Below are 21,213 nucleotides of genomic sequence, written 5' to 3' on the forward strand. Positions count from 1 at the left end.
GGATATTGGCTCTTGGCCCCAATTGGATATATGAGAAACAGAGGAATCTCACCATCCCCGTGAACAAGGATGGAAAGTTTGAAAGCTGTGAGATGTTCACACCTGTGGATTTGAACTTGGAAACGATAGAAGTTCATGGCCTTTGTGTTGCTCCAAAGGTTTCTGACTTAACTTTGTTAAATTATACATAATAAGCTCAAGACAACTGCACATACCAAATGGTGTTTTGAGATCACAATTTTCTGAAGGAAATTATCCATTAGGTGGAGAAAATGCAATATTTTTGGCCATGACATTATAAAGTTTCTTGATCAAAGCCAATTGTTGTAAAATGTAATGTTATACCTATGCCACAGCTGAACAACACATCACATTTGTGTTGTAAGAAGTAATTTTTGCCATGTGCCTATTATAGAATGCTGTGATATAAATACTTAAATAGAGACAGACATAAATAAATGTGGCTTTACAAACCAGATGCTTAGTTTTATTCGTGAAATGTATTTTTTTATTATAAAGAGCTCTTAAATTTCATTTCTTAGGGACACAGCACAAGTTGTGAAACAGCTGGTGCAAAGTCGTCTGGCTTCTGCAGGCCCCAAGTAATGTACCTTATATAATCGTGTATTTCAGTTAGATTGATATGTCTGGTAAGTTTGTCATTTCTTCATTACCCAAATAGATTCAATCCAAATGTCACTTTCTTTCTCATCCAATGGTGCAGTACCCTGTCCAAATATGTATGATAGGCTGTCACTGATCCCTGAGGTCCCTGTATTCAAGTGTGACTGAACCACACCCATCAATACCACAGTATGTATATATCTCTTCCACTAAGTTGATGGATTGGGACAAGTATGGTATACAATGGACTGAGCCTAAATAATGGCGGTTTTGGCCTGAACACCTACCTCACACAGTTTGTCTTTGGACTCACAGAATTACCTGCACATCTGAACACATTTTTGTATTGGTAGGAGAATATGTCAAGTAGCGGTCGTATTCTTTGCTGGTGCTGCTTGTCTTGTGACTCTATCTATTCCGACAGGTAAATTGCCAGTATAGAAATCTTTTGTAAGCTAAGACACACAGTCTTTTAATGCACAGTAGATGAACCCATGTTTATGTGTTAGGGTCTGTCTGTGTGCTTCATTTATCAGACCTCCCTGGGGAAAGTGCTGGGCAAATTTGCTGCCGCCTGTTCTTTCTCCTTAGCCTATGTAAACACTGCAGAACTCTACCCAACCATTGTAAGGTAATGTCTCTGTGGTATTTATTTATTGATTCAATTATTCAATTATTGATTCAATTTATTTATTTAGTTATTAGAGTTTTTGTGAAGCCGTATTTGTTGTTATTGCGTGCTATGTCCCTGACAGACAGAACTGTATGGGTCTAAACTCCATGTGTGCTCGTGTGGCGGGCATCCTGGCTCCACTCATCAGGCTCCCTAATATTTACCATCACTCCATCCCCATGCTGATACAGCACAAGTTGTGAACAGCTGTTGCTTTAAACTGATCAAAGATTTACATGCTGCTACTCTCTTCTCAGTCAGATAAACCAACAAAATATAAGGAACTAATCAATCTGAATTTTGCTGAGGCAACAAGTTGGAAGTTCACCACTAAAAGAGATTAATCATTCGCAGGATCACCCTGACTACACCTGGCTGGATTTTTCTGCCTCACACTGCACTTTGAGGAGGTATCAGTATGAGCAGCTTTGGACAGATCCTGAAGGAGATTGGGGAGTTTGGTCTGTTTCAGAAACGCTTAGTGTTTGCATTATGCTTCCCTACTATTTTTACAGCTTTTGATGTAATTGGTCAGGTATTTACTGGTTTAAGCTTCCCACATCACTGTAACACCGACTGGATATTGGCTCTTGGCCCCAACTTGACTCATGAGAATCAGAAGAATCTCACCATCCCTGTGGACAAGGATGGAAAGTTTGAAAGCTGTGAGATGTTCACACCTGTGGATTTGGACTTGGAAACTATAGAGGCATATGGGATCAACAGCACCACAAAATGCATAGATGGGTGGGATTATGAGACACCAGCGGGTGCCTCCAGCATTGTGACAGAGGTAAGTGACTCAAAAGCATTACTTGTCTGGAGATGAAGGACCAAAGTCAACCAGCTGTACTGTGCCATACATTATAATGCCATTTCTGTGTTACATGGCCACAATGCAGTACTACAAGCAAATGTATAAACACTTACTTTACATTAACCTACATGTCACCCTCCTTCCTGTAATCAGTTTGATCTGGTGTGTGACAGCAGAAGTTTGATTGAAGCATCACAGTCCATATACATGGCAGGGCTTCTGGTTGGGGCGCTAGTGTGGGGGACAATGGCAGACAGGTAATGACCCAAAACACATCCACTGCCATATGATAGAGATATTTGAAGAAATATCAAAGTTTTAAATTAAACTAATTTTAACCGTTCTCCTTTCCTCTTGATAGGTTTGGTCGGCGCTTTGTAGTCCTGCTTTCAATCTTTCTCTTACTGTTGTTTGGTGTGAGTGCTGCTTTCTCACCCAACGTTTATGTCTACATGGCTCTGAAGTTTTCAGGTGGCTTTTCAGTTTCTGGGATCATTGCCAACTTATTTGTGATAGGTTAGTAGTACACTGTTCAAGACACACACACACCAGTGTTTATATTAGGATATATTGTGTAATGACAGTCTGACTCTTTTGAAGGTGGAGAATGGACTGATTCCTCTAAGTTTGCTCTCTGCACCATTGTCTGCCACTCATTCTACCCTGTTGGACTGATGTTGTTGTCCGGTCTTGCATATGGCATTCGCAACTGGAGGATCTTGCAGCTGGTTCTCTTCAGCCCTCTTCTCCTTGTCCTGATAGTCCTCTACTGGTCAGCAACTTCTTAATTTTCTAGATGCTAATCTCCAACACCTCTGACAGGGCTTCTGTGCCCAATTGAAACGGTTCTTTGTGATCCTCGACGTATATATGAAAAAGGATTCTCCCAGAGTCAGCTCGTTGGCTAATGACTCAGGGCAGGAAGGAGGATGTGCAAAAGGAGGTCAGGAAGGCAGCCAGGGTCAATGGGAGGAAGGCCCCAGAGGATCTACTAGACATGGTGAGCATAATTATCATCAATTACATGATCTACAACTTTGACATCAACCATTACAGCTGGAAGTCACATGTACATTGCTTAACAATGACATCTCAATTGTTTAGCTGGAGGTTGACAGTTCATCCAGAAGACGAAACATGTTGGACATCTTCCGGTTAGCATATCTAAGAAAACGCGCTCTAATTATGGGCTACATCTGGTGAGTCTGTCTTTCTTCATGGATCACGTGTTCTCATCCAGTTCATCAGTACATTCTATGGATACACAGTGATACTCAACAAGATAGTTGAGTTTATACAGAGATTAAATCCGGTGAATCTCCACCAGTCAGTCAGGACTGAAGAAGCGGCTCGGATGAGGAGCGAGAGTCTTTACTACCAAGTCCAGTTACCTAGGAATCAGCTTTCTTTTTCTTGGTGTCAACTTATTAAACAGAAAATTGTGGATGTTATGTTGTCATTTTAAGGGTACCAACACTTTTTTTTGCCACATCTGTAGGTGATCCAAACCCCAAATTCTGTAAATTCTGTGTTTAATTGTTAACTTAACAGCTGGATTCTGATAATTTTAAAGGACCCTACAAGCGCTTCCAATATTACAGTACATTTGTAGAGACAGTGAAGATATCTGTTCTGCTCTGTTAATAGGTTTGGAACAAGTATGGTATACTATGGACTGAGCCTGAATGTTGGCAGTTTTGGCCTGAACATCTACCTCACACAGTTCATCTTCAGTGCTGCAGAACTCCCTGCATATCTGGGCACATTGCCTCTCATCCAGCGCTTTGGCAGGAGAATATGTCAAGCAGCGGCCCTATTTCTTGCCGGCTCTGCTTGTCTCCTCCTCCTGGCTATTCCTAAAGGTGATTCACAAGAATAGAGCCCCTTTATAATCTGTTATACACAATTATTTTTTTCATCGTAGATTTACCTGTGTTTATGTGATCTTTCATAAACATTTATTTATCAGACCTACCTGTAGTGATAACAGCCTTGGCTGTCCTGGGGAAATTTGCTGCCACCGCTTCGTTCTCCGTAGTCTATGTATACACTGCAGAACTCTACCCGACCATTCTAAGGTAATGTCTCTGTGGTATTTATTTATTTATTTATTTATTTACTAACTTACTTACTTACTTATTCAAGTTTTTGTTATGCCATGTTGATCGTTATTGCCTGCTATGTCCCCGACAGACAGAACGGTATAGGTCTAAGCGGCATGTGTGCTCGTGTGGCGGGCTTCCTGGCTCCACTCATCGGGCTCCTCAATGTTTACCATCACTCCATCCCCATGCTGATATATGGTATCGGTCCCATTACTGGTGCGGTTTTGTGCATGCTGCTGCCTGAGACCCTCAATGTGGAACTTCAAGATCACACTGAACTCACGTAAGTTGATAAGACCTCTCAACAGTGTTTAAATACTAGTTTAAATGAATAACTGTTGAAGCAATGGTATTTCATTTTCTTCTTGTTTTGAATTACAGAAAACCTGCAAATGTGACCAATGATGAAGAGGAAAAATCAACACAGAGCACAAAATTGTAATTATTAAAAACACAATATATCCCCATTTGTTTTAAATTAGGAAGGAAGACTGAAAACTCATGTGTGTGTGAATTTGTTGCTCAGTTGAGGAGCCTGAGATCTCTTTTAGTGGATTTGTATTTGTACTGCACAACTTTTGTTTTGATAACTGAATTATACAAAAAGCTGTATATGTATACTTAATACTACTGTGAATTTATGTGACATTACTTAAACAAACAAAAAAATAAATCTGTTTTGATTGTCTTTATCACAGAGATAAGCCCAAGGTAACTGATTGTGGTTCTGGTTGTAAAAGACGACACACACACTCACATTTCACATTGGACCAGTTTAGATTCTAGAGGTTAAGAATCAATGGATTTTTTCCCCCCCTCAAGTCCTGGTTAAATCAGTTACCTTATCAAATTTGGGATGATGGACATTTGCATACATTTTTGAACATACCAATCCAGTATGTGTTTCATTGTTATGTCTGTGTAATAAACTATGCTACATACAGCTCTTCAAATAGCCTGATGTACACACACACACACACACACACACACACACACACACACACACACACACACACACACACACACACACACACACACACTATGTATTTCAGTTAGCTTGTTAGAAACAAAAAGTTTCACCAATCAGCTAAAGATTCTGGGCTGCACGTATTTTTTGACAATCAGAAAAGTCTATAGTGGGTCTTTAATAAATAAGCACAAAGTATAAGAGGCCCTTATCGCATAACATTGTATTGATTTGTTGCCAAGAGATCAAGTTCACTGCTGGGACAGTTTAAACATTAGCAGGATCGGTCACGTTGGATGTCTTGATATACATTTGGACTCATCAGTCTCCCACACTGGACTCTAAAGCGATACCAGTATGAGCAACTTTGCACAGATCCTGAGAGAGATTGGGGAGTTTGGTTTGTATCAGAAATGTGTAGTTTTTTTTATCATGCTTTCAAGCTATGTTTGTAGCTTTGGCTTCCATTGTCCAGGCATTTACAGGTTTAAATTACCCACATCACTGCAACACCGACTGGATATTGGCTCTTGGCCCCAATTGGATATATGAGAAACAGAGGAATCTCACCATCCCCGTGAACAAGGATGGAAAGTTTGAAAGCTGTGAGATGTTCACACCTGTGGATTTGGACTTGGAAACGATAGAAGTTCATGGCCTTTGTGTTGCTCCAAAGGTTTCTGACTTAACTTTGTTAAATTATACATAATAAGCTCAAGACAACTGCACATACCAAATGGTGTTTTGAGATCACAATTTTCTGAAGGAAATTATCCATTAGGTGGAGAAAATGCAATATTTTTGGCCATGACATTATAAAGTTTCTTGATCAAAGCCAATTGTTGTAAAATGTAATGTTATACCTATGCCACAGCTGAACAACACATCACATTTGTGTTGTAAGAAGTAATTTTTGCCATGTGCCTATTATAGAATGCTGTGATATAATTACTTAAATAGAGACAGACATAAATAAATGTGGCTTTACAAACCAGATGCTTAGTTTTATTCGTGAAATGTATTTTTTTATTATAAAGAGCTCTTAAATTTCATTTCTTAGGGACACAGCACAAGTTGTGAAACAGCTGGTGCAAAGTCGTCTGGCTTCTGCAGGCCCCAAGTAATGTACCTTATATAATCGTGTATTTCAGTTAGATTGATATGTCTGGTAAGTTTGTCATTTCTTCATTACCCAAATAGATTCAATCCAAATGTCACTTTCTTTCTCATCCAATGGTGCAGTACCCTGTCCAAATATGTATGATAGGCTGTCACTGATCCCTGAGGTCCCTGTATTCAAGTGTGACTGAACCACACCCATCAATACCACAGTATGTATATATCTCTTCCACTAAGTTGATAGGTTTGGGACAAGTATGGTATACAATGGACTGAGCCTAAATAATGGCGGTTTTGGCCTGAACACCTACCTCAAACAGTTTGTCTTTGGACTCACAGAATTACCTGCACATCTGAACACATTTTTGTATTGGTAGGAGAATATGTCAAGTAGCGGTCGTATTCTTTGCTGGTGCTGCTTGTCTTGTGACTCTATCTATTCCGACAGGTAAATTGCCAGTATAGAAATCTTTTGTAAGCTAAGACACACAGTCTTTTAATGCACAGTAGATGAACCCATGTTTATGTGTTAGGGTCTGTCTGTGTGCTTCATTTATCAGACCTCCCTGGGGAAAGTGCTGGGCAAATTTGCTGCCGCCTGTTCTTTCTCCTTAGCCTATGTAAACACTGCAGAACTCTACCCAACCATTGTAAGGTAATGTCTCTGTGGTATTTATTTATTGATTCAATTATTCAATTATTGATTCAATTGATTTATTTAGTTATTAGAGTTTTTGTGAAGCCGTATTTGTTGTTATTGCGTGCTATGTCCCTGACAGACAGAACTGTATGGGTCTAAACTCCATGTGTGCTCGTGTGGCGGGCATCCTGGCTCCACTCATCAGGCTCCCTAATATTTACCATCACTCCATCCCCATGCTGATACAGCACAAGTTGTGAACAGCTGTTGCTTTAAACTGATCAAAGATTTACATGCTGCTACTCTCTTCTCAGTCAGATAAACCAACAAAATATAAGGAACTAATCAATCTGAATTTTGCTGAGGCAACAATTTAATTTAATTTAATCTATTTTTTTAATCTACAGTCATTTAGCGGACTCTTTTATCCAAAGCAACTTACAATTAAGATACTTTATTACTCATCATTTTTCATGCAATTCAAGGCAAATCGCATGCAACTGAAACTTATCTTGCACCCCCTCATATCACACACACACACACACAAACACATGCATTACAGAGGGGGTGCAGGTAGGGTGACCATTTCCATAACACCAAAAAGGAGGACATTATGCGGCATATCAATAAATTACCATGGTGTACATAGGACTCTGGTATACTCTCATTTACAATACAATTTTGTGTGGTTTGAAGATGTTTGTGTAGCTGAATAGGAAGAAATTTTAATGGAAAGTCAAAAAGTGTTTGTTCACAGTATTTGAATTTATTTAATACATTGTGGTGTTCAAAAACTGACCACTGAGATGAATCTTTTGTGCCACAAAGCATAACATGTGTGGACTCAAATGTAAAAAACAAATAACAGGTAACATATATAATAATAAAAAAATGCTTTTTTGAAAAGCATAAATATCCTTTTATGTTAACAACAAAGGAGATTGTAAAGAAAACAACATTTACATTTAACTGCTCAAAAAGTATAGCATTTCTAAAGTGCTTCAGTCATTTGGGGACTTGTCTTCAGTGTCTTCATCTGTATGTATGAGTGTGTGTGTGTGTGTGTGTGTGTGTGTGTGTGTGTGTGTGTGTGTGTGTGTGTGTGTGTGTGTGTGTGTGTGTGTCAGTATTTGGGTCTCTTCACATGTAGCAGCTCAGGAGACAACATCACCTCTGTCATCATAGCTTCCAAGCCCCCACTGCCCCTCAGCCTGTTTATATCCTGCAGGGACTGGTACAAATAACAACATAGCAAGAATACTGTCATCAACCTTCAAAAATCTGTATTGTTTTCAACCCAATAAATATGAATATTTCATGTAGCCCCTCAGTGAAATCATAAGACTAGTGTACTCACCAAAATAGTTGATTGTCTATCTGCAATACTTCTGTTCTTTCCTGGCTGCATCCAAGAGTTTTTTCTGTTTCCAAAGAACTTCTTGTACACCTCTGTGCAGTAATAAGTGAAATTGACACACACTTGCGGAGCCTTGTTTACGTTTTTAACCAATGATATAGCGGATATTTATCTGACACCGCTCTTAGCCAATCAGCCAGCGATACCTTCTTTTTGCTGTATGGGTAGTGCCTAAAAAAGGAGAACATATACGTGTCCGGCTTGCTACGTCTGGCCACCCTAGGTGCAGGGCAGCCATTATATGGCGCCCATGGAGCAGTTGGGGGTTCGGTGCCTTGCTCACGTGCACCTCGGCAGTGCTCTGGAGGCAAACTGGCAACTCACCAGCTACCAGTCTGCTTACTTGGTCCATACGGGACTTGAACCAGCGACCCTCCGGTTCCCAAGCTGAATCCCTATGGACTGAGCCACTGCCGCCCCAAGTTGGAAAATTCACCACTAGAAGAGTTTAAACATTAGCAGGATCACCCTGACTACACCTGGCTGGATTTTTCTGCCCCACACTGCACTTTGAGGAGATATCAGTATGAGCAGCTTTGGACAGATCCTGAAGGAGATTGGGGAGTTTGGTCTGTTTCAGAAACGCTTAGTGTTTGCATTATGCTTCCCTACTATTTTTGCAGCTTTTGATGTAATTGGTCAGGTATTTACAGGTTTAAGCTTCCCACATCACTGTAACACCGACTGGATATTGGCTCTTGGCCCCAACTTGACTCATGAGAATCAGAAGAATCTCACCATCCCTGTGGACAAGGATGGAAAGTTTGAAAGCTGTGAGATGTTCACAGCTGTGGATTTGGACTTGGAAACTATAAAAGCATATGGGATCAACAGCACCACAAAATGCATAGATGGATGGGATTATGAGACACCAAGGGGGGCTACCAGCATTGTGACAGAGGTAAGTGACTCAAAAGCATTGTCTGGAGATGAAGACCCATAGTTAACCAGCTGTACTGTGCCATACATTATAATGCCATTTCTGTGTTACATGGCCACAATGCAGTACTACAAGCAAATGTATAAACACTTACTTTACATTAACCTACATTTTACCCTCCTTCCTATAATCAGTTTGATCTGGTGTGTGACAGCAGAAGTTTGATTGAAGCATCACAGTCCATATACATGGCAGGGCTTCTGGTTGGGGCGCTAGTGTTGGGGACAATGGCAGACAGGTAATGACCCAAAACACATCCACTGCCATCTACAGCGACACTTAAAATGTACTGAACCTTAACCTATGAATCAAATGCTATGATAGAGTAATTTGAGGAAATGTCAAATTTTTAAATAAAACTAATTTGAACTGTTCTCCTTTCCTCTTTATAGGTTTGGTCGGCGCTTTGTCGGCCTGCTTTCAATCTTTCTCTTACTGTTGTTTGGTGTGAGTGCTGCTTTCTCACCCAACGTTTATGTCTACATGGCTCTGAAGTTTTTAGGTGGCTTTTCAGTTTCTGGGATCATTGCCAACTTATTTGTGATAGGTTAGTAGTACAGTGTTCAAGACACACTCACTGCTGAAGTTACTGAATATGTTTATATTAGGATATATTGTGTAATGACTGACTCTGACTCTGACTCTTTTGAAGGTGGAGAATGGACTGATTCCTCTAAGTTTGCTCTCTGCACCATTGTCTGCCACTCATTCCACTCTGTTGGACTGATGTTGTTGTCCGGTCTTGCCTATTGCATTCGCAACTGGAGGATCTTACAGCTGGTTCTCTTCAGCCCTCTTCTTCTTGTCCTGGTAGTCCTCTACTGGTCAGCAACTTCGTAATTTTCTAGATTCTATCGTAATTTTCTAGATGCTAATCTCCAACACCTTTGCCAGAACATCTGTGTCCAATTGAATCGGTTCTTTGTGATCCTGCACGTATATTTGCAATAGGATTCTCCCAGAGTCAGCTCGTTGGCTAATGACTCAGGGCAGGAAGGAGGATGTGCAAAAGGAGGTCAGGAAGGCAGCCAGGGTCAATGGGAGGAAGGCCCCAGAGGATCTACTAGACCTGGTGAGAATAATTATCATCAATTACATGATCAACAACTTTGACATCAACCACAACAGCTGGAAGTCACATGTACATTATTTAACGATGACATCTCAATTGTTTAGCTGGAGGTTGACAGTTCATCCAGAAGACGAAACATGTTGGACATCTTCCGGTTAGCATATTTAAGAAAACGCACTCTAATTATGGGCTACATCTGGTGAGTCTGTCTTTCTTCATGGATCACGTGTTCTCATCCAGTTCATCAGTACATTCTATGGATACACAGAAAAACTCAACAAGATAGTTGAGTTTATACAGAGATTAAATCCAGTGAATCTCCACCAGTCAGTCAGGACTGAAGAAGCGGCTCGGATGAGGAGCGAGAGTCTTTACTACCGAGTCCAGTTACCTAGGAATCAACTTTCTTTTTCTCTGTGTCAAGTTATTACACAGAAAATTATGGATGTTATGTTATCATTCTAAGGGTATCAACACTTTTTGCCACATCTGTATATAATCCAAACCCCAAATTCTGTAAAATTCTGTGTTTAATTGTCAACTTAAAAGCTTGATTCTGTTCATTTTATAGGACCCTACAAGCGCTTCCAATATTACAGTACATTTGTAGAGACAGTGAAGATATCTCTTCTACTCTGTTAATAGGTTTGGAACAAGTATGGTATACTATGGACTGAGCCTGAATGTTGGCGGTTTTGGCCTGAACATCTACCTCACACAGTTCATCTTCAGTGCTACAGAATTCTCTGCACGTCTGGGCACCTTGCCTCTCATCCAGCGCTTTGGTAGGAGACTATGTCAAGCAGCGGCCCTATTTTTTGGCGGTTCTGCTTGTCTTCTCATCCTGGCTATTCCTAAAGGTAATTCACAAGAATAGAGCCCCTTTATAATCTGTTATACACAATTATTTTTTACATAGTGGATTTACCTGTGTCTATGTGATTTCTCATTTATTTATCAGACCTCCCTGTAGTGATAACAGCCTTGGCTGTGCTGGGGAAATTTGCTGCCACCGTTTCGTTCTCCGTAGTCTATGTTTACACTGCAGAACTCTACCCAACCATTCTAAGGTAATGTCTCTGTGGTATTTATTTATTGATATTTATTTACTTATTAGAGATTTTGTCATGCCATGTTGATAGTTATTGCCTGCTTTGTCCCTGACAGACAGAATGGTATAGGTCTAAACGCCATGTCTGCTCGTGTGGCGGGCATTCTGGCTCCACTCATCAGGCTCCTCAATGTTTACCATCACTCTATCCCCATGCTGATATATGGTATCGTTCCCATTACTGGTGCGGTTTTGTGCATGCTGCTGCCTGAGACCCTCAATATGGAACTTCAAGATCACACTGAACTCACGTAAGTTGATAAGACCTCTCAACAGTGTTTAAATTCTAGCTTAAATGAATGACAGTCGAAACAATGGTGTCACATTTTCTCTTTGTTTTGAATTACAGAAAACCTGCAAATGTGACCAATGATGAAGAGGAAAAATCAACACAGAGCACAAAATTGTAATTATTAAAAACACAATATTTCACCATTTGTTTTAAATTAGGAAGGAAGACTGAAAACTCATGTGTGTGTGAATGTGTTGCTCAGTTGAGGAGCCTGAGATCTCTTTTAGTGGATTTGTATTTGTACTGCACAACTTTTGTTTTAAAGAGGAAAACTCAACACAGAGCACAAAATTGTAATAAATAAAAACACAATATTCCACATTTGTTTTGAATTACATAGGATGACTAAAATTTGCTTTGCGTGTGTGTGTTTCTCAGTTGATGAGTCTGAGATGTCTTTTAGTGGATTTGTTTCTGTTTTGATGTTTGGATTGTGTATATAAAAATCTGAATATGTATACTCGCCTGTCTAATTTACATGAACTCATTGACATTACTTAAACAGTTCCAAAAATAAAGAATAATAAAAACTACAAAACAAGCAGATGCAAATCTGTTTAACTGTCTTTATCACAGAGATAAGCCCAAGGGAACTGATAGAGGGTATAACTGGTTGTAAAGGACGACATGTGTCTGTAGATTCTTTAGAAATCAAAGGGTTTCACATTTCACATTGGACCAGTTTCGATTCTAGAAGTTAAGAATCAATGGAAGCTTGCATTTTTTTTCTTCCCCCCCCCCCCTCAAATCAGTTTTCACTTTATCAGATTTGATGGACATTTGCAAACATTTTGCACAAGCCAATCCAGTATGTGTTTCATTGTTATGTCTGTGTAATAATCTATGTTACACACAGCTCTTCAAATAGACTCTGATGTACGTACACACACACACACACACATGACAGGCATCATTATAGATGAATTCCTTTCTGATGTATCATATGTTTGCTCATGTGGGATCCCACAATCTGCATGGGAACTTTTACTGCTACCAGTTAATGTATTTCAGTTAGCTTTTTAGAAACACAAAGTTTCCTCAATCAGCTAAAGATTCTGGGCTCCACATAATTTTTGACAATCAGAAAGGTTTATAGTCAAACTGTAATAAATAAGCACAAAGTATAATAGGCCCTTATCGCATAACATTGTATTGATTCGTTGCCAAGAGATCAAGTCCACTGCTGGGACAGTTTAAACATTAGCAGGATCGGTCACGTTGGATGTGCTGACATACATTCTGACTCATCAGTCTCCCACACTGCACTCTGAAGCGACACCAGTATGAGCAACTTTGCACAGATCCTGAGAGAGATTGGGGAGTTTGGTTTGTATCAGAAGTGTGTAGTTTTTTTAACATGCTTTCCAGCTATGTTTGCGGCTTGGGCTTCCATTGTCCAGGCATTTACAGGTTTAAATTACCCACATCACTGTAACACTGACTGGATATTGGCTCTTGGCCCTAATCTGACATATGAGAAACAGAGGAATCTCACCATCCCTTGGAACAAGGATGGAAAGTTTGAAAGCTGTGAGATGTTCACACCTGTGGATTTGGACTTGGAAACGATAGAAGCATATGGGATTAACAGCACCACAAGGTGCACAGATGGATGGGATTATGAGACACCAACAGGTGCCTCCAGCACTGTGACGGAGGTATGTAAGGAACTGAAAAGTGTTATTTTGTTGCAGGTGATGAAGAGTAACATGATCATAGTTAATGCTGTAGTTTTTGACTTAACTTTGTTAAATTGCTTCTATATTTGTTTTGTGTTTGCTGATTTCATTGATCATCATATCATAATTCTGGGACTTGGGCTCTGTGGTTTGAGGTAAAATTGTTTCTAAATTCTGTCATTGATATTTATTTATCAACTCTAGCAAAAACATTATTTCCTTTTGTGAAGTCGCATTTGTTTCAGATGTGAGTGGTTATTTCTTTGGAAAGCAAGCACCTGTCACCTGTAGAAACCAGTTATTACAGTTGAAAGATTATGTGAGATGATGAATACACCACTCGTACACGATTGTTTGGCTTTAAACTGAAGCATTCTCCTTCTGTTCATCCTCACCCATCATCAGTTTAATCTGGTGTGTGACAGGAGAGGTTTGGTTGAGACATCACAGTCCATCTATATGGCAGGGTTTCTTGTTGGATCACTGGTGTTCGGGGCAATGGCTGACAGGTATGGACCCATAACACAGTAACAAGGTATGAAATCTGTAATGAACTGAAAACTCTTCATAGTTCTTCTGTCCCCTGTACAGGTTTGGTCGGCGATTTGTGGTCCTGATTACAACCTTTATCTTGCTGTTATCTGCAGTGAGTTCTGCTTTCTCGCCCCACATCTATGTCTACATGGCTCTGAATTGTGTCTCTGGGGCTGCAGTTGCTGGTCTTTATGTTAATTCATACGTGTTAGGTAGGTACAGAGTTAAAGGGTCAACTGCTTTTAATAAGCACCACTGCATTGAAATTCAGATCTTTTTAAAATTGTTCTTAGTGGTTGAATGCATTGTATTCTCTTGTCAACAAGGCATTTCTGACTGTCTGATTCCTTTGTAGCTGGAGAGTGGAGTGCTTCATCTAAGCTTGCTGTCTGCAACATCGTCTTCTGCTCATTTTATTCCATTGGACTGATGTTGTTGGCGGGTATTGCCTATTTCATTGACAACTGGAGGATCCAACAGCTGGTTCTCTTCAGTCCTCTTCTCCTGCTCCTGGGAGTCTACTTCTGGTCAGCGTCTTCTTAATTTTCTTGATGCTAATCTCCACCACCTTTTCCAAAAATAAATTGACTAGAACATTTACATGAGACTTGATGATTCTGGATGATTGAAATAGGATTCTCCCAGAGTCGCCTCGCTGGCTCATGACTCAAGGCAGGAAGGAGGATGTGCGAAAGGAGGTCCAGAGGGCAGCAAAGGTCAACAGGAAGAAGGTTCCAGAGGATCTACTAGACATGGTGAGCAGAATCAAAATCATCCACATTTACTCTAAATATTAATTTCATGATCTAAAACTGACAATGTTGTTGTTTAGCTGGAGGATCATGCTCCATCCAGAAGAGGAAACATGTTGGACCTCTTCAGGTTATCATATCTGAGAAAACGTATTGTCATTATGGGCTACATCTGGTAAGTTTGTCATTTCTTTATTACCCAAATGAATTAAATCCAAATGCCACTTTCCTTCTCATCCAACGGAGCAGTTTCCTGTCCAAATTTATAGGATAGGCTGTCACAGATCCTCATAGGTCCCTGTATTCAAGTGTGACTGAACCACACCCAAGAGCCATCAATACCACAGTACTTTTGTAGTGACAGTGAAAATATATCTTCCACTCTGTTGATAGGTTTGGGACAAGTATGGTATACTATGGACTGAGCCTAAATGTTGGCGGTTTTGGCCTGAACATCTACCTCACACAGTTCATCTTTGGATTCATAGAACTCCCTTCACACCTGCTCACCTTTTTTCTTGTCCAGCGCATCGGTAGGAGAATATGTCAAGTATTGTTCTTATTTTTTGCCGGTGCTGCTTGTCTTGTGAATCTCGCTATTCCGACAGGTAAATTGCAACTATAGAAATCTTATGTAATTTTAAACACTACGTCTTTTACTGTGCAGTAGATGTACCTATGTTTATGTGATGTCTGTGTGCTTCATTAATCAGACCTCCCTGTAGCGATAACATCCTTAGCTGTGGTGGGGAAATTTGCTGCCACCTGTTCTTTCGCCACAATCTATCTATACTCTGTAGAACTCATCCCAACCGTTGTAAGGTAATGTCTCTGTTGTGTTTAATTACTGATATTTATTTACTTATTGGAGTTTTTGTGAAGCCGTGTTTGTTGATAATGCGTACTATGTCCCTGGCAGACAGAATGGTATGGGTCTAAACTCCATGTGTGCTCGTGTGGCGGGCATCCTGGCTCCACTCATCAGGCTCCTCAATATTTACCATCAGTCCATCCCCATGCTGATATATGGTATTGTCCCTGTTACTGGTGCGGCTCTGTGCATGCTGCTGCCTGAGACCCTCAATACGGAACTTCAAGATCACACTGAACTCACGTAAGACCTTTCACCAGTGTTTAAATAGTGGCATAAAAGAACAACCATTTAAACAGTGCATCTATCTATATGTTACAGAAAACCTACAAATGGGACCAATGATGAAGAGGGAAAGTCAATCAAGAGCACAAAATTGTAATAAATTGTATTTTTCACAGGTAGGAAGATTGTCAACTGCTGTGTGTGTTTCTCAGTTGATGTAGTGGAAACAGGAATTTATCAATCTACACACAAAATACAGCGCTTCAACTGAGACAGTGGCTCAGTGGGTAGTGCTTCCGCTTGGGAACTGGAGGGTAGCCGGTTCGAGCCCCTGCCGAGGTGCCCCTGAGCAAGGCTCCGAACCCTCAATTTCTCCCCCCTCTGCGAAGGGTGGTAATGTAATGTAAGTCGCTTTGGATAGAAGCATCTGCCAAATGATCGTAATGTAATGAGACTTCTTGTAAATGATTATTTAGGATCACTTTTGTACCATTGTCTCTCTATTGCCTACGCTTTGTGTTGATAACTGTAAAATGTATTGAATTGAATTGTAATAAAGATTTCTGTCTTTATGGATGTTATTGTGGGTATGGCGGTTTTCTTCATACTATGTTGCTGCTTACCACGTTCATGCATGTGGCTTCCTCAGATTTGATCTATTACTTGGAGACCAGTCGCTCTCTCGGATGTTCCTTCATCCCTTCAGGAGGAACATATGCAGCTTTGATTGATGTGTGGGGACATCTCTAAATTGAGTATTCTTAAGAAAACAACTGACTGTTTTAAGAAATAATAATAATATATAATAATATTAATCTCTATTGCACCTTTCATACAATGAAAATCAAGGCTAAAACAAAATGCATGCATATACACAGAGAGACATTCTTTAAAATTTAATTGATAAAATCATAAATGACTAATCAAGTTAACTGTCTAATAAAAAGCCAGCTAATCTGTGTCTTCAGTTTTTTATTAAATTCACATGATCAAGAATCGTGTGAAAGGTTATGGACATCAGGAGGGTAAAATTGAGGATCATTAATGTATATTACCACCAATATATCATTGTAAAACTTTGTGAGCCTAAGATAACCGAATTGCAATTTTTTTTATTTCCCCATCAAAGCTGTATCTTATCTGTAACAGCAGACATCTTGAACTCAATCTAGACTGTGTTATTGTGAGATTGTGTTGGGTTAAACATTGAACTGCTCTGATATGCATGGCACACATAGCTGGTCACTTTATTGTGCCACACTGAACCTGAGGTGGAGTCATTGCACATTCAGCCAGACATTGAAATGAACAACTTTGCAGACATCTTAAAGGAGATTGGGGAATTCGACTTATTCCAAAAATGCTTATTGTTGGCGTTATGCATCCCAAGCATTTTTGCAGCTTTCAGTGTCATTGGTCAGGTATTTATAAGCTTAAGCTTCCGACATCAATGCAACACCGACTGGATATTGGCTCTTAGCCACAACCTGACATACCAGAAACAGAGAAATCTCACCATCCCTATGGACAAGGATGGGAAGTTTGAAAGCTGTGAAATGTTCACACCTGTGGATTTGGATTTAGAAACTATTGAAGCATATGGGATTAACGGCACCACAGGATGCATAAATGGCTGGGATTACGAGAGAACAATAGGTGTTTCCAGCACTGTGACCGAGGTAAGAAATGGAGGACTTGATTGCTTGTCTGCTATTTTTAGTATTGGTTTAAGACATGTAGCAGTTTTGGTAGTCATAAGGATAAATAATATATACTGTATGTTCAAATAGAATCATTATTGTGTTGGGACCAAACAAACCTACAAGGGTCTCTCTCTGTTTTCAGTTTGATCTGGTGTGTGACAAGAGGAGTTTACATAAGATATCCCAGGCCATCTACATGGGAGGTTTTCTAATTGGAGCCCTGGTGTTTGGATCCGTTGCTGACAGGTATGACACCTCTACTATCCTACTTTGTGTGATTTTGGATTCATAGTGATGGCCATTGTCAGGGAAGTTTAGGGGCATCACCAACATGTGTTAAGGTTTTTTTTTTTTTTTAAATGATGATGGCACAGGCAAACACTGGAGGGAGGCTTTATTGGGGGAACATCTTAATGTGGATCATTCATTCAACTCACTCTGATACTTTACCTGTCCAGTATGTAAGAGTCACCTTTTCCCTCTTTCATATAGCATAATAAAGGTATACAATGCTTCCGTGATTTGTACTCAGATGGCATTTTTAACAGCTTTACCAACCTGTTATCACTACAGGGATTGCCTGCAAAGTTGCTTTGCCTTTTCTGTATCAAATTATTTGTTTTCTCTTTTCTATAGGTTTGGTCGACGCTTTGCCGTCCTACTGGCCATTCTTCTCCTCGTACTGTTTAGTGTTGGCAATGCCTTCTCACCCAACATCTACATTTTTATGGTTCTAAACTTTTTCTGTGGCTTTTCCTGTTCTGGTATTCTTCCAAGCACAACTGTGATCGGTATGTACGTTAGTTCATTCAACGCTATTATTGTTCTCCAAAGAGCCACACTCCCAGCAAATTGTCTGAAAAAATGTCCACCTTACTCTATTTAAAGGGGTAGAGTGGACCAATCAAGCCAAGTCTGCCATTTTCACCACTGTCATCCTCATCTTTACCTCGGTTGGACTGATGTTGTTGTCTGGCATTGCCTATTTGATCCAGGATTGGAGGATCCTGCAGATTGTTCTCTTCAGCCCCCTTCTCCTCCTTTTGGGAATCTACTACTGGTCAGCAACAGTTTTTATATAAAGGTGTTGGTGGTTTCAAAACAGGCATGGCACATCAAAATGATACAAAATATTTTTGCTGTATAACTGTATAACAGCAAATATCAGTTTTCTCCCAGAGTCAGTTCGGTGGCTCATGACTCATGGCAAAAAGGAGGAGGTGCAAAGAGAGGTACGGAGGGCAGCAAGGATGAATGGTAGGACTGTCCCAGAAGATCTCCTGGACAAGGTAAGCATCCTCAGATCAAATTTGGCTTCACATAAGCATGATGTGAAAATTACATTTTGTTTGTCTAGCTTGAGATGGAAGGTACATCCAGAAAAGGAAACATGTTGGACATCTTACGAAGATCAGATTTGAGAAAACGCACTCTCATAATGGGCTTTAACTGGTTTGTCTTTATTACTTCTTAATTGTAATGAAACTGCATATATCATTATACTTTAACAGTCGCATTTATCCAATGCATATAATAACTGAAATATGTGCTCTTTGATTCTAGGTTTGCTATAGGTCTGCTGTATTATGGACTAAGCCTGAATGTCGAAAGTTTTGGCCAGAATATCTACCTCACACAGTTCCTCTTCAGCATAGTGGAAGTTCCTGCGGATCTGGTCTCTTTGTTTGTGATTCAGCACTTTGGGAGGAGGAGAGGTCAAGCATGGTTCCTGCTCTGTGGCGGGGCTGCTTGCCTTGCGATCATTGCTATTCCAGATGGTATCTTCCAAATCATGAACGCAAAAACATAGATTGTCTCACTGTTTCACTTCAATTTTACCAAATTTGTAACTGGTTTATCATTTGCCCCTCAGACCTCCCTGTAGTCACAACGGTCATTGCTGTTTTGGGGAAATTTGCTGCCGGTGGCGCTTTCTCCATTGCCTACATTTACACCCCAGAACTATATCCAACCGTTGTAAGGTAATGTCCCAGCGTTACAACATATTCTGATGTATTTCAGTCTCTACTGAGGGTGACATTAATTCGTTAACAAAGATGAATGCCATCTATGCTAAAATAGTGTTCATGTGTCCATGCATTGTTCATACTGGCCCTGGCAGACAGAACGGTCTTGGTCTGAACTCCATGTGCTGCCGTGTGGCGGGTATCCTGTCCCCGCTGCTCAGAATCCTTGAAGTCTACCATGACGCCATCCCCTTGCTGATATGTGGCATCGTCCCCATTGCTGCTGGGGGTTTAGGCTTTCTGCTGCCTGAGACCCACAACGTTGAACTTCTGGACCACTTGGAATTGCGTGAGTGTGTTTTTCAAAATACACTGAGAATATCAAATGGAATAAATGACCGTGATGAACAGCTGTTTGCCTGATTTTATATACAGAGAATACTAATTGCAGAAATTCAAGACAATTCTGTTTTCATTCTGTTTTGTTTTTTTTTACAGAAAAAATGGATTCTCTGATACAGAAGACAAATAGAAAAACGACAATAAGACAAGAAGACAATAAAGATCTCAAGTGTGAGTGTGAGTGAGTGCATTATATTATTATGTAAAATAACAATAAAAAGATTAGATTTCTAGATTTCTCTGTAATTTAAGTTGAAACTGACCGAAGTAATTGGCATCCACTATTCTTTGTAATATATTCAAAAAAACTCAGCCCTTTGAAATTAAAATAATAAATCAAATGAAAATGGTCTCGGCAAACAGATTAATACCCCTTAGAAGTGATAAGTTTGACCCCTTAGTAGTATTTAAAGATAGTTTGATTATCACTATCACATGGTGGCTCAAACAGGTTTTAGAGGACTTGTCTGTTGTCATGGTCACCATCCTGTCACCTGAGAACAGAAAGAGACAATGTAAAGATGAACAGAAGCTTCTACTGTATATTAAAGTAAGAGACTGAGTCATGATTATCAGTGATGTCTTGCCTACTTATACGCACCACTGCTGTAGTCGTTGAAGGACTTTCTATGCCTCAGATTCACTGTTCTCCATGTCAGCAGTATTCCTCAGGTTCCATCGGTTTTTGTGCTGAGTGTGTCCAAAGCCCTCATCATAATTCCCTTTCCTTCTGAACAGTTGTTGGTAGTGAAATATGCAGTAGAATTCTCCATGTAAAGGTGCATAATTGTGCATGCTACAATAGAGCACAATTCAGTTAGAGCACCAATTAATTAAAATGACTTTAATATGTTAAATTTCAGATCACCCTGTTAACTAATTAATCAGAATCATCACAAGTAAAGATCATGGATCAGTAGATTGTTTTTCAATCAATCAATCAATCTGCCTCTATAATATTAACAATTAGATATGCATCTAAGGCAAGAATGTAATCAAGTAAGGACAATCTGATTATCAAAATTAAAGATAACTATTCCCTTTTGAATATGTGAATATCTCACCTTAATTTCGTCTTGCACTGTTTACAGCAGAAGCATGTTTTGTGAAACATGTATTTGTCTGCAGTAATTTTTTCCATTGGATAAACTGGTTTCAAACAGGATGAACACATCTCTCTGTGTGTTGGCTGGAACTGATGGGGGAAGCAAGACGGTTTGTAATACTAACAATGATAATAACAAAAAAGACAGGAATAAGGATTAAATAATAACAAACCCAAACGTGTAATTGAAAATCAAAA

General features: G+C 39.8%; 4 protein-coding genes across 4 annotated transcripts; all 4 read left to right on the plus strand.

The window, feature by feature from the left end:
* The first annotated feature begins 1,715 nt into the window (after nucleotides 1-1,715).
* Nucleotides 1,716-4,713, plus strand: LOC142988816 (solute carrier family 22 member 13-like). The gene is made up of 10 exons (XM_076138099.1): nucleotides 1,716-2,090; nucleotides 2,268-2,371; nucleotides 2,476-2,630; nucleotides 2,715-2,886; nucleotides 2,994-3,114; nucleotides 3,219-3,313; nucleotides 3,762-3,976; nucleotides 4,084-4,192; nucleotides 4,308-4,502; nucleotides 4,601-4,713. The coding sequence occupies exons 1-10, from the start codon at nucleotides 1,716-1,718 to the stop codon at nucleotides 4,659-4,661; spliced, it is 1,602 nt and encodes a 533-aa protein (XP_075994214.1). The 3' UTR covers nucleotides 4,662-4,713.
* Nucleotides 4,714-8,888: 4,175 nt separating this feature from the next.
* On the plus strand, nucleotides 8,889-16,072 carry LOC142988817 (solute carrier family 22 member 13-like). The gene is made up of 10 exons (XM_076138100.1): nucleotides 8,889-9,263; nucleotides 9,437-9,540; nucleotides 9,695-9,849; nucleotides 9,955-10,126; nucleotides 10,254-10,374; nucleotides 10,479-10,573; nucleotides 11,020-11,234; nucleotides 11,336-11,444; nucleotides 11,542-11,736; nucleotides 15,935-16,072. Exons 1-10 carry the CDS (start codon nucleotides 8,889-8,891, stop codon nucleotides 15,993-15,995), a joined length of 1,602 nt encoding a protein of 533 aa, XP_075994215.1. The 3' UTR covers nucleotides 15,996-16,072.
* On the plus strand, nucleotides 13,061-15,860 carry LOC142988818 (solute carrier family 22 member 13-like). Its single transcript, XM_076138101.1, has 9 exons — nucleotides 13,061-13,435; nucleotides 13,862-13,965; nucleotides 14,048-14,202; nucleotides 14,346-14,517; nucleotides 14,625-14,745; nucleotides 14,823-14,917; nucleotides 15,136-15,350; nucleotides 15,456-15,564; nucleotides 15,662-15,860. The coding sequence occupies exons 1-9, from the start codon at nucleotides 13,061-13,063 to the stop codon at nucleotides 15,858-15,860; spliced, it is 1,545 nt and encodes a 514-aa protein (XP_075994216.1).
* Nucleotides 16,073-17,142: 1,070 nt separating the features above from the next.
* Nucleotides 17,143-20,095, plus strand: LOC142988771 (solute carrier family 22 member 13-like). Its single transcript, XM_076138026.1, has 10 exons — nucleotides 17,143-17,517; nucleotides 17,684-17,787; nucleotides 18,178-18,332; nucleotides 18,430-18,601; nucleotides 18,710-18,830; nucleotides 18,899-18,993; nucleotides 19,105-19,319; nucleotides 19,415-19,523; nucleotides 19,664-19,857; nucleotides 20,007-20,095. Exons 1-10 carry the CDS (start codon nucleotides 17,143-17,145, stop codon nucleotides 20,093-20,095), a joined length of 1,629 nt encoding a protein of 542 aa, XP_075994141.1.
* The last annotated feature ends 1,118 nt before the right edge of the window (nucleotides 20,096-21,213 follow it).

Source organism: Genypterus blacodes, unplaced genomic scaffold (assembly GCF_046128005.1).
Source record: "Genypterus blacodes isolate CSIRO-AG114 ecotype Tasmania unplaced genomic scaffold, CSIRO-AGI_Gbla_v1 ptg000348l_1, whole genome shotgun sequence".
In the NCBI taxonomy this organism is placed as follows: Eukaryota; Metazoa; Chordata; class Actinopteri; order Ophidiiformes; family Ophidiidae; genus Genypterus; species Genypterus blacodes.